Raw genomic sequence first — 13689 nt, 5'->3', positions numbered from 1 at the left:
AAATTTTTGAAAAATTGTATTTCTATAAAAAAATTTGCAAAATTGTATTTCTATACAAAATTTTATTTCTATAGAAAATTTTTGCCAAATTGTATTTCATTGTTGTTGTTTTTTTTTTATTTCAGCTTAAAACAATATATTGACTAAACTACAAGTGTAGCTTAACCAACAGAGGAAAAGAATATTTGTCAAATTTATTTGGGCAAAGCCCTATAGACTGCAAGATGGTTGGATGAACGCAGTCTATAGGGCTTTGCCCAAATAAATTTGACAAATATTCTTTTCCTCTGTTGGTTAAGCTACACTTGTAGTTTAGTCAATGTATGGTTTTAAGCTGAAATCAAAAAGACCTTGAAAGACCTTGCTCGGCCAGTTTGACAACAACCCAAGTAATTCTTTAATAGAACTTTCTTCGCAATCGACTTGTTTTACATTAAAGTGTCCATTATAATTTCGATTTGTAATGTTTAATGAAAATATAAAGTTTAATCAATTTCGTTTACATCTTTTCACGGGCAATTTTATCACACATAGAATCACACATAATTTCTAAATAAATTCCACCTTTTATCTGTATTATGGGGGCTTTTGGATCAAAACCAGGATTCAATTCAGTCTTTTCACAAATTCGAACATAGTGATTCTTCAAAAAATGTATTAATCCCATTTTGACTTGAATCATCCCAAGACGAGCACCAATGCAGTTACGGGGACCTGTGCCAAATGGTAAATAGACCATGGGATCGATACAATCGCGATTTGTGGATGAAAAACGTTCTGGATCAAACTGTGTAGGATTGGGCCAGTACTTAAAATACCACAAAGGAAAAAGAGGAAACAAGTTAGTCCAGATAAAAAATTAAATTAAAATATTGAACATACTTTCTCATCATAATGCAATCCATAGACCGATATATAGATGGCAATTCCCTCGTCTAATGTCACATCATAGAATGGCTGTAGTGTATAAGGTTCAGCCCTGCTAAAGGGTTTTTCATATTTTCTTTCCAAATATGTTAACAGAGGATACAAACGCATAATCTCATGCACCACCATATCGAGATATTCCATATTTGCCAAGGATTCATAGGATAACTCACCTTCGGCGAACGTTTCAAGGATTTCAATTCTGAGTTTTTCTTGTAATTCAGGATTTTTGGCCAATTCGAAAAGGCCATGGGCCATGGCTGACGATGAGGTCTCAAAACCTCCTAAAAGGAATATGGCAGCCTGGGCATATAGAACTTCCATAAACTCCTTCATATCTTTACCACTGGTTCTTGCTTCTTGTCTCAGTTGCAGAAATATATCTATCAAATCGTTACGCTTTTCTCCCGATCTTTCTCGGTGCTCTATAACCTGATCGATGGTAGATTTTACAAAATCCTCAGTGCGTTTGTAAATACCTCTAGCACCCAATAACTCACAGAGATGTGGTAGAAAAAATACACACATAAGATTTAAAGCCCTACTCCAGTTAAACTCTGTAAGTAACCTTGATTCGATATTGATTCCTTCCTTAGGATTTGCCAGCGAATTACTAAGGGCTCCAAAGATTGTAGTAGAACTAATATCGATGGTGTAGAGCAGGCAAATATCCTTAATTTCGCCCACAAATCGTTGACCTTTTCTCTTTAAATGACCATCTAAATTCTCGCCCACTTGACGTATTAAAGGAAGCATCTGCCTTAGTTTAGCCCCAGAGAAAAATACGGTAAGTCTTGAGCGTAAATCTTTCCATTCGGAATTCCTTAGGAAGAATAACATATTACTGGATGTGGGATCACTTTTCACAGCTGGTCGGGCAAAACGATTGGTGAAACAATTAAAATCACGTATAAATATCGATTTCAATAGTTGTGGATCACGTACAAGCAATGTGGGCTTATAGAGGCCATAAATACCTACGGCCGCTTCATCGCGAAATTTTGGATCGTCATAAATGGTCTTCATATGAAAGCCGAAATGAGTCTTCAATGTAAGAAAATCCATTACGTTTCCACTGAAAATACTTCCTCGAGCACGGGGTAAATTTTTGAATCGTAGCCAATAGCTAAAGTTTCGTCGGTACCATAAATATGCGTTAAATACCAGTATTCCCAGTAACACTAGCAATAAATTGAGAAACATTTCGTAAAATCAAAAAAAAAAAACAAAACAAATTCAAATTAAACCGTCTTCTTTCGATTGTTGATCAAATGTGACTATTTTTTGAAATTGGAATTTAGCTTATTTTTAGAATGTAATCAAGTTTTCAGATACAAAAACGGCAACGACCTGCACGTGAAGGCAAAGAAAGTCGTTCATATATCAAAATACATTTCGGCGCATACTATCTGTATTTCATAGGCATAATTCGATCGTTAAATTTTATACCGTATCACGCAAGGAGAATATTTGCAGTACATCGAAAGATTAGCGTTTGCTAAACAAAAAATCGACTTGGATCAAAAGATTTTGAGCCCAAGACGCAACGCGAATGCAACACAAATTCAAATTTGCACTAAATTTGAATATGTCACCAAAAATCGTTTTAATGATACAAGCAACATAAGTACCATCACATAATGAGGCCATTTATTCACACTACATACAAATTTCTCCCAGATGTCCAATAGCAAAATGGAAAATATGACTATATATCTTCAAATTAAGAAAAAAATTAAAATGCAGCCTTTTCACATTTTGCCCAGTGGTAAATTTCCTTATCCACTTTTGTCTGAAACCACCTATTATATTAAAACTCACTTCAAGCAAATTCATATTTATTTCAACTATTTTCTTAATCTATTATCACACATATTATCTCCAATAACTTCTAAATAAATTCCGCCCTTGATTTGTACTATAGCAGCTTTGGGATCAAATTCTGGATTAGTTTGAGTTTGTGGGCAAACTTTGACATAGTGATTTTTCAAAAATTGCATCAATCCAATTTTGACTTGAATCATACCCAGACGAGCACCAACACAATTGCGAGGTCCTGCACCAAAAGGTATATAAACCATGGGATGGATTTTCTCTCGATTTGGGGATGCAAAACGCTCTGGATCAAATTTCTTAGGATTGGGCCAATACTTAAAGAAAGAAAAAAAAAAATAAATAAATAATTTAAATAAATAATGCAATCTAATATATAAATCATCATCAACTATGATATGTTAAATGTATTTCGTACACTTCCAATCAAAGGGGCTATATACAATTATGAACCGATATGGACCAATTTTCGTGTGATTAGGGATCGGTTTATCTGGGGGCTACATGTAACTATAGACCGATATGGACCAATTATGGCATGGCTGTTATATATTGCAATGTAGGTCTGCCATATAATATTGCAATGTACCAAATTTCAACTAAATCGATTGAAATTTGCTCCTCAAAGAGGGTCAAGAGGTTAAATCTGGAGACCGCTTTATATGTGTGTTATATATAATTATGAACCGATATGGATCAATTTTTATATGGTTGCTAGACACCATATACTTACACCACGTACCAAGTTTCAACAGGATTGCATGAATTTTTCTTATCCAAGGGGCTCCGGAGGTCAAATCTGGAGTCGGTTTATAAAATGGGGCTATATATAATTATGAACCGATATGGAACAATTTTTGCATGGTTATTAGGGGACAAATACTAACATCATGTACCAAATTTCAACCGGATCGGATATAATTTGCTCTTCCAAGAGCGTCCGGAAAACAAATCTGTTTATATGAGGGCTATACCTAAAAGTGTTTCGGTATAGCCCATTTGCAATACCATCCGACCTACATCAATAACACCTATTTGTGCCAAGTCGAACGCTTCTTTCGTTCGGAAGTTAGCGTGATTGGAGCCACCGTGGTGCAATGGTTAGCATGCCCGCCTTGCATACACAAGGTCGTGGGTTCGATTCCTGTTTCGAACGAACACCAAAAAGTTTTTCAGCGGTGGATTATCCCACCTCAGTAATGCTGGTGACATTTCTGAGGGTTTCAAAGCTTCTCTAAGTGGTTTCACTGCAATGTGGAACGCCGTTCGGACTCGGCTATAAAAAGGAGGTCCCTTGTCATTGAGCTTAACATGGAATCGGGCAGCACTCAGTGATAAGAGAGAAGTTCACCAATGTGGTATCACAATGGACTGAATAGTCTAAGTGAGCCTGATACATCCGACTGCCACCTAACCTAACCTAACCTAGTGTGATTTCCACAGACGAACGGACAGCCGGACAGACGGACGGACATAGTTAGATCGACTCAGAATTTCACCACGACCGAGAATATATATACTTTATGGGTTCTTAGACCAATGTTTAGCTGTGTTACAAACGGAATGACGAGTTAAAAAAACATGAAGCGCGTTAAATGGGCGATTGATATTGATATAAATCTCCAGGCTTTGGACGGGGTATACCCATGTAGGCTTCAGGAGTCTTTCGATCTCTTGGGTAAATCTTATGTGGAGTTGATGAGAGCCTCATTGCGTCTTGGATATATACCAATGGCTTGGCGGAAGGTTAAAGTAATCTTCATTCCTAAAGCGGGGAAGATATCACATGGAACGGCGAAGGATTTTAGACCAATAAGCTTATCATCCTTCTTGCTAAAGACGATGGAGAGGATACTGGACGATCATATAAGGAACCAGCTAGGCTTAAGGGTAGATCTGTAGAATCTGCCCTGCACTCAGTGGTGCATCATATGGAAAGATCCATGACATATGTCGAATATACATTGGCGGCGTTTCTGGACATTGAAGGTGCTTTTAATTATACGAAAATTGATAAAGTATCACAGCATTAGAGAAGAATGGTGTCGAGAAATTCGTTATAAAGTGGATCGAGGTGATGCTGCTAAGCAGGGACATGGTGGTCGATCTAGCGAACTCCACAAGGAGGGCTAGGACCGCTAGCTATGGCTACTGGGGGAAATTCCTGGACCCTATATCGAATGTGCTGAGCCGGTCTTTGCAGTATCTTTCGGAGTGGAACCCTGGTACCCTGTACTGTTCACCAGGAGGAGAGAGGTTTTCGGTTACAAGTCGCCTGAATTCCAGGGCACGAAGCTGACCCTCTCGAAATCAGCAAGGTGGCCACATGTGGTTGTCATGCTTGGTGGACAATCGTGAACCCCAAAATCATATGTCGAGAATAAATAGGCACTTAATAGCACTTATTTATATGACAGGCGCTATGAGGACCACAGCCACTGCCGCTTTGGGGAGTTATCCCACTCGATTTACAGGTAAGGAAGACGGCGGAACTGAGACTTAAGAGCTTGAACACGCTGGAGAGGACAGCCATACTGAGATTCTAGCCGGGCAGTATAGAGAGACGGACCCTATGGCCACGGAACATGTTTATCGTAACAAACCGACATACATTATACCAAGTATAGAGGAGTGGATAGACAGGAGGATTCCCTTCGGAACCCTGAACATGTATACGGACGGGTCAAAGATGGAGGAAGGAACGGGCAACGGAATCTATTGCAGTGAACTAGAAATAAGGGAGTCTTACACGCTGGATAGTGATTGCAGTATTTTTCTGGCAGAGATTTCTGCGATCACAAAGGCTGCTGAGTCGCTGTTGATGAGGCCTGTATTCAAAAGCGATATCAGCTTCTTCATCGACAGTCAGGCAGCTATAAAGGCACTGTGCAGTGCTGACATAAGGTCTAAGGTAGTCAGCCGCTGTCGTAGAGTACTCAAGGTTCTCACTGAACAGCATAATTTAACTCTGTGCTGGTTACCTGGGCACTATGAGATAATACGAAATGAGGAAGCGGTTGTTCTGGCTAAGGAAGGCGCTCGTGGAAGTAATAATGTCCTAGCCGACGTTTTTCCTCCACTATCTTCTTATCATTACATGATAGAGGTCTAATATGACCCAGCGAAGACGCTGGGTTTCTTCGGATGGTCGCGAGCAAACCAAGTTGATATGGGACGAAAAGAAACGTAGGAACTGCGAAATTTTGATGACGATGAACAGAGAAGAATTGCGGCCACTCATTGGTATCATAACAGAACATAACACACTTGGGAAACGTATGGTAAGAATAGGACTGAATGACGATGATATCTGTAGATGGTGCTTGGACCCGGAAGTTACGGAGGACTCGTACCACTTCCTGTACCATTGTCCAGCTTTATCGTTTAGAAGAAACAAGATACTGGGCTCCTTTTTCTTTCAGGCTCTCATTGATCTGCGGGAGTGCAGCTTAAGGAACATACTTGCATTCATCAGGGCCTCTGGTTGGTTGTTCTGAGATTTCTTTCAAAGAGAACGAGCAGGAGGAAGCTCTGGGACAAAGCGGACCGCATCGGATGGAAGGAGATGGAAAGATCACATCGAGGAATCACAATGGACCTATACTGATCTAAGTGGACATCAATTTCAACACAAAAATTGATGTCATCCTATACAACCTAACCTAACCTAATGGAACCGAAAATGTAGATCTACACTAGGTTAGGTTAGGTGGCAGCCCGATGTATCAGGCTCACTTAGACTATTCAGTCCATTGTGATACCACATTGGTGAACTTATCACTGAGTGCTGCCCGATTCCATGTTAAGCTCAATGACAAGGGACCTCCTTTTTATAGCCGAGTCCGAACGGCGTTCCACATTGTGTTCCTTGTGTATGCAAGGCGGGCATGCTAACCATTGCACCACGGTGGCTCCCAGATCTACACTAAAAAAAAAAAAAAACAAGTATATACAGCAGTAAGCTCGGCCTAGCCGAATCTTAAATACCCACCACCATGAACCAAATATTAGGGTTTCCTTTGAAATTTCAGGAGGGCTTGAGGACTTGAGGACACTTCCCGAAGATAAATTTAAAGATTTCACCTATGAGGACTATATCAGATTCTGGATTTATAAGAACCATTTTTGTTTGAGTTTTAGAGGAATCATTAACATCTCTTGTAAGTGTGCAAGAAAATTATAAAATAACGTCTTGATTGGAAATCTTAAATCTGTAGAAGTAAAATTTAGAAATTTTACATTGAGTTTCAAGCAATTTTCATGATCAGTGCGCCTTCTACACCCTCAAGAAGTGAAGTCGGTCTATATGGAGGCGTTACCAAATTGACCGATAAAAACTTAATCCGATACACGGCACACCTCTTTATGGTCCAAAAATACCTCTAGATTTCCAATTTCAGACAAATTTGATAAAAAACTACGGTTTCTATAAGCCCAATACCCCAAATCGGGAGGTCGTTTTATATGGGGACCATACCAAAACATGGACCGATACGCCGTTTTGCCGCGATATCGACCTCAAACGCTCCAATAACACCATATAATAGTCACTGTTGATGGTTTGTCCCTTCTCAAGATAATCGATAAAAATTATTCCATGCACATCCCAAAAACAGAGGCCATTACAAGAAGTAAAATCGGGCAATCGGTCTATATGGGGGCTATACCAAAATATGGACCGATACTCACCATTTTTGCCACACCTCTTTATGGACCTAAAATACCTCTAGATTTCCAATTTCAGACAAATTGGATAAAAACTGCGGTTTCTATAAGCCCAAGAAGTAAAATCGGGAGATCGGTCTATATGGGGGCTATACCAAAACATGGACCGATACTCACCATTTTTGGCACACCTCTTTATGGTCATAAAATAGCTCTAGATTTAAAATTTAAGGCAAATTGAAAACAAGTATATACGGCCGTAAGTTCGGCCTGGCCGAATCTTATGTACCCTCCACCATGGATTGCGTAGGAACTTCTACTAAAGGCTGTCATCCACAATCGAATTACTTGGGTTGCGATAACACTTGCCGATGGCAAGGTATCGTAAAACTTTTTAACACTGTCTTCTAAATTGTAAGTTAGTCCATAAGGGGTATATATTAAACAAAAAAAGGCCGATTAAATACGTATATAATTCAGTTTGACAAAATTTTCTATAGAAATAAAATTTTGACAAAATTTTCTATAGAAATAAAAACTTGACAAAATTTTCTATAGAAATAAAATGTTGACAAAATTTTCTATGGAAGTAAAATGTTGACAATATTTTCTATAGCAATAAAATTTTGACAAAATTTTCTATAGATATAAAATGTTGACAAAATTTTCTATAGAAATAAAATGTTGACAAAATGATCTATAGAAATAAAATGTTGACAAAATGGTCTATAGAAATAAAATGTTGACAAAATTTTCTACAGAAATAAATTTTTTACAAAATTTTCTATAGAAATAACATTTTGACAAAATTTTCTATGGAAATAAAATGTTGACAAACATTGCTATAGAAATAAACTTTTTACAAATCTTTCTATAGAAATGAAATTTTGACAAAACTTTCTATAGTAATAAAATTTGACAATTTTTACATGGCTGTTAGAGGCCATATACTAACGAAATGTACCAAATTTCAACCGCATCGGATGACTTTTGCTCCTCCAAGAGCCTCCGGAGGTCAAATCTGGGCATCGGTTTATATGGGAGCTATATATAATTATGGACCGATATGGACCAATTTTTGCATGGTTGTTAGAGACCATATACTAACACCACGTACTAAATTTCAATTTGATCGGATGAATTTTGCTCATCCAACAGGCTCCAGAGTTCAAATCTGGGGATCGGTTTATATGGGAGCTATATATAATTATGGACCGATATGGACCAATTTTTGCATGCTTGTTAGAGACCGTATACTAACATCAGGTACCCAATTTCAAACGGTTCGGATGAATTTTGCCCCTCCAAGAGGCTCCGGAGGTCAAATCTGGGGATCGGTTTATATGGGAGCTATATATAATTATGGACCGATATGGACCAGTTTTTGCATGGTTGTTAGAGACCATATACTAACACCACGTACCAAATTTCAATCGGGTAGGATGAAGTTTGCTCCTCCAAGAGGCTCCGGAGGTCAAATCTGGGGATCGGTTTATATGGGGGCTATATATAATTATGGACCGATATGGACCAATTTTTGCATGGTTGTTAGAGACCGTATACTTAGACCACGTAAGTAAGCCAAATTTGTGGATCGGTTTATATGGGGGCTATACGTAAACGTGGGCCGATATGGCCCATTTTCAATGCCATCTGACCTACATCAATAACAACTACTTGTGCCAAGTTTCAAGTCGATAGCTAGTTTCGTTCGGAAGTTAGCGTGATTTCCACAGACGGACGGACAGCCGGACAGACGGACGGACGGACGGACATGCTTAGATCGACTCAGAATTTCACCACGACCCAGAATATATATACTTTATGGGGTCTTAGAGCAATATTTCGATGTGTTACAAACGGAATGACAAAGTTAATATACCCCCATCGTATGGTGGAGGGTATAAAAAAACTACAATTTCTATAAGCCCAAGACCCCAAATCGGGAGGTCGGTTTATATGAGGACTATATCAAAACCTGGACCGATATAGCCCATCTTCGAACTTGATCTGCCTGCGGCAGAAGACGAGTTTGTGCAAAATTTCAGCACGATTGCTTCATTATTGAAGACTGTAGCGTGATTACCACAGACAGCCAGACAGACAGACGGACATCGTTATATCGTCTTAGAATTTCTCCCTGATCAAGAATATATATACTTTATATAGTCGGAAATCGATGTGTTACAAACGGAATGACAAACTTTTTATACCCCCGTCAACATTCTATGGTGGTGGGTATAAAAAAAGATCTACACTAAAAAACAGAGAACCCACCAGGAGGAAATTTTTTTTGTTAAATTTAGAAAATTTAAATTATTTATAGAAAATTGTAACTAAGCAATATTACATACGCTGACATCACGCCGATATCACAAAAATAAGTCAATATTTTTCCACAAATTCAAGAAAATTTGTTTGAAGGAAAAAGTTCTAAATTGCAAGACTGTCTTTAATGCCATACGAAGTTCAGGATGATCGCACGCAAAGCTGGCAAAATCGCTAAAAGTTGCCAAATCAACCGTTACAAATGTAATTAAAGTGTTTGGGGAACGTTTGTCGGAAGTTTGGATCCGGGGGAAATCGAAAACCGGAAGCCGCTGAGACGACAAAGAGAGTTGCTGGTAGTTTCAAGCGAAACCGTAACCTCTCTCTCCGAGATGCCGCAAATAAGCTGGGTGTATCGTCTACAACCGTGCATCGAGCCAAAAAACGAGCCGGACTATCGACTTACAAGAAGGTAGTGACTCCAAATCGCGATGATAAACAAAATACGACGGCCAAAGCGCGATCCCGGAGGCTATACACGACGATGCTGACGAAGTTTGACTGCGTGGTAATGGACGACGAAACCTACGTCAAAGCCGACTACAAGCAGCTTCCGGGACAGGGGTTTTATACGGCAAAAGGAAGGGGAAAGGTAGCAGATATTTTCAAGCACATAAAACTGTCAAAGTTCGCAAAGAAATATCTGGTTTGGCAAGCCATCTATACCTGTGGCTTGAAAAGCATTTTCCTGTGGCTTGAAAAGCATTTTCATAGCTTCCGGGACTGTCAACCAAGAAATTTACGTGAAAGAGTGTTTGAATAAACGTCTGCTGCCTTTCCTGAAGAAACACGGTTGTTCCGTACTGTTTTGGCCGGAATTAGGCATCTTGCCATTACGGTAAAAAGGCCATGGAGTGGTACGCCGCCAACAACGTGCAGGTGGTTCCCAAGGACAAGAACCCTCCCAACACGCCAGAGCTCCGCCCAATTGAGAAATACTGGGCTATTGTCAAACGGAACCTAAAGAAGACCAAAAAATTGCTATGGACGAGCAGCAGTTCAAGGCAAACTGGCTTTCTGCGGCGAAGAAGGTGGACAAGGTGGCTGTACAAAATCTGATGGCAGGTGTCAAGCGTGAGGCCCGGCAATTCGGATTTGGAAAAGCGAAAGCCTAACTGAATATTTTTCCTGAATTTTATACTAATTGAACTTGAAAAAGAAATTTAATTTGATTTTTTAAATAAACGATTTCACCGATTTACACGCGTTTTCCCTTGAACAAATTTTGACCGTATCACCCTTTACGCAACAAATTATTGGAGCAAAGAAAATTTTCTCTAAACATAATAATTCTATGAACTAAAATAAAGTTTAATTAGCTTTAGTGAAATAGAGGGTTCACTTTTTTGAGTGTACATAATGGTCCAGGGTATAATAAAGGGCGAGTCGACTTTAGACTTTCGTACCTTATTTTCATTAAATTTGGGCTAAGATTTCTTCAAGAAACCCCTTTTCACTTTCAAGTATTTTTGATTATTTTGATTTTTAAACTGACTTTTATTTATACACACTTTGGTAATATATTGCAAAATGATAAGAATTCAGTAAATGAAATCTGTATACTAATTTTAATTTTATAGAGGTTAGATTTTAAGATACACTGAAAAAATATTTACGTGATATTAAAGATTACGCAACCTAAATTTTGGGATGCGAAATTTAAAATATTAAGGACAAATTTCTTTAAAATAATGAAATTTTAATTAAAATAAATTTTATAATCTTTGCTTCAAAATTTTATTCATTAAATTTAGGACACAAATTTTATAAATTTTCGTCCCTCCGTTAAAGTCCCATGTCTTTGCACTAAGGCTAATTTTCCTTAAAGTACAGAAACACATTTTTGATTTAAAGAAATTGTCCTTAAATTAACTAAAATATTGAAATTTTAGATTTAAGATAAAAATGCTTCAAATATAGGCTGAGACTTATTTTGAGGATTTAGCGTCTTTGGTTTAAAGTTTTTTTTTTGGAATTAACAAAACATTTTTTTCTTTGAAGTATCCGTTATAATTTGGATTTTTAAACTGGCATTTGTTTGTACGTGAGTAACTTTATTAATAAACCGCGAAAAGAGAATGAAAATTTCATAAATGAGATATGTATCCTAATTTTAATTTTAATTTTTTTTTGGTCCTAGATTTAAAGCCAGAAAGGTCGCTAAAAAATTTCTTTATTTTAAAGAAGCCAAATTCACAAAGTGCCCTTTCATATTTAGAACTTCGTTCAACTTACCTTCTCATCATAATGTAAACCATAAACTGAGATATATATGGGAGTTCCTTCCGGAAGTTCAATATCATAAAATGGTTCCAAAGTAAATGACTTCTGCCTATGTGGGGGTTTTTCGTATTTTCTCTCCAGAAATGTAAACAGAGGATACAAACGCATTACCTCGTGAACCACCATATCGAGGTATTCCAGTTTCCCTATAGCTTCATAGGAAATATCACCATTGCCCTCTTCGAAAGCATGGAGAATTTCAGCTCTTAGTCTTTCCTGAAGCTTTGGTTTCATGGCCAATTCCATAAGGCCATGAGATATGGCCGATGAAGATGTCTCGAATCCGCCTATCCAAAATAAGGCAGCCTGAGCATAAATTTCATTCATAAAAGCCTTCATATCATTGCCACTGGCCAGAGCTTCTTGTTTCAATTTTAGAAATATATCGATTAAATCATTACGTTGTATTCCCGTCTTCTCTCGGGATTGTAAAACTTGATCTATGGTCGCTTTTAGAAATATCTCGGTATCCTTGAAGAATGAACGTATTCCAAGCGATCCACACAAATGAGGCGTGAAAAATACACACATATGATTCAAAGCCCTAGAGGCAGAAAATTCCACTAAACGTCTTGCCTCTAGATTAATTTGTTCTTTGGGATTTTCCAGAGAATTCGTATGAAGACCAAAAATAGTTGTAGAGGAGACGTCGATTGTATAGAGCAGGCATATGTCCTTAATTTCAGCCACAAAACGTTTACCTCTACTCTTAAGATGGTCATCCAGATTGTGACCGACTTGTTGGATTAAAGGATACATTTTTTTCAAATTTGCACTGGAGAAAAACGGTGTCAAATTCGCTCGCATCTTCTTCCAAAAGGGATTTTTAGAAAATATCAACATAAGACTACCTATGGGATCACTGACCAAATCGGGTTGGGCATAACGATTCGAGAAACAATCAAAATCTCGAATAAAAATCGATTTTAATAACTCCGGATCACGTATCAACAAAGTTGGTTTATACAGACTGTATACCCCAATAGCAGCCGCGTTGGCAAATATGGGATCATCATAGATTGTTTTTAAATGCAAACCGAAATGTGTTTTAAGTGTTAGAAAATCAAGAATATTTCCACTAAATATTCTTCCCGGAACACTAGGCAATGGTTTAAAGCGTAACCAATAGTTGAAGTTGCGTTGATACCATCGAATTATGTAGACTATTAGAAATGTCAACAATGCTATAAACAAATTTAAAAACATTTCGCAAATAAACGATGTGTCGTTTACACGCTATCTTTGAAAACTAACTCAAACTAGATTTTGCAATGCGCCATAAGAGACCCGAAAATATTTCGTTAGAAATCTATAGAAGTATATCAGAGAAAGTTATACAGAGAGTGAGAACATTAGTGGTGATCAGTGAGTCTTAAATGGACAGAAATCCACATGTTCGGCAAAAAGCTATTATCTCTTATTGCTTTTCACTTGAAAAAAATACTAGGGTAACTGGTTATTTGACAGTTTATTTTGATAGCTAAGTAATTTTTGAAATAATCGAATATTTAATAATCGTGTATAAACGAATATGTGATAAGTTAAGTGATTCAAAAAATATCTATGCAAAAATGGTAAATTTTCAAAAATTCCTGCTTTACAGTGACCCTTTTCAGCCGGAAAAGTACAAATCATTGAAAAACAAGTAAGTAA

The 13689-nt window shown here is 37.7% G+C and overlaps 2 protein-coding genes across 2 annotated transcripts; both read right to left on the bottom strand.

Moving 5' to 3' along the window:
- Positions 1 to 499: 499 nt before the first annotated feature.
- On the bottom strand, positions 500 to 2130 carry LOC142239973 (cytochrome P450 6g1-like). Its single transcript, XM_075311701.1, has 2 exons — positions 883 to 2130; positions 500 to 808 (listed from the first exon to the last, which is right to left on the bottom strand). Exons 1-2 carry the CDS (start codon positions 2128 to 2130, stop codon positions 500 to 502), a joined length of 1557 nt encoding a protein of 518 aa, XP_075167816.1.
- Positions 2131 to 2748: 618 nt separating this feature from the next.
- On the bottom strand, positions 2749 to 13257 carry LOC142240819 (cytochrome P450 6g1-like). Its single transcript, XM_075312560.1, has 2 exons — positions 11989 to 13257; positions 2749 to 3077 (listed from the first exon to the last, which is right to left on the bottom strand). The coding sequence occupies exons 1-2, from the start codon at positions 13240 to 13242 to the stop codon at positions 2775 to 2777; spliced, it is 1557 nt and encodes a 518-aa protein (XP_075168675.1). The 5' UTR covers positions 13243 to 13257; the 3' UTR covers positions 2749 to 2774.
- Positions 13258 to 13689: the final 432 nt, after the last annotated feature.

This window comes from Haematobia irritans, chromosome 5 (assembly GCF_050003625.1).
Source record: "Haematobia irritans isolate KBUSLIRL chromosome 5, ASM5000362v1, whole genome shotgun sequence".
Lineage (NCBI taxonomy): Eukaryota > Metazoa > Arthropoda > Insecta > Diptera > Muscidae > Haematobia > Haematobia irritans.
Note: the sequence above shows the minus strand (reverse complement) of the source record. Positions and strands in the feature narration are given on the sequence as shown.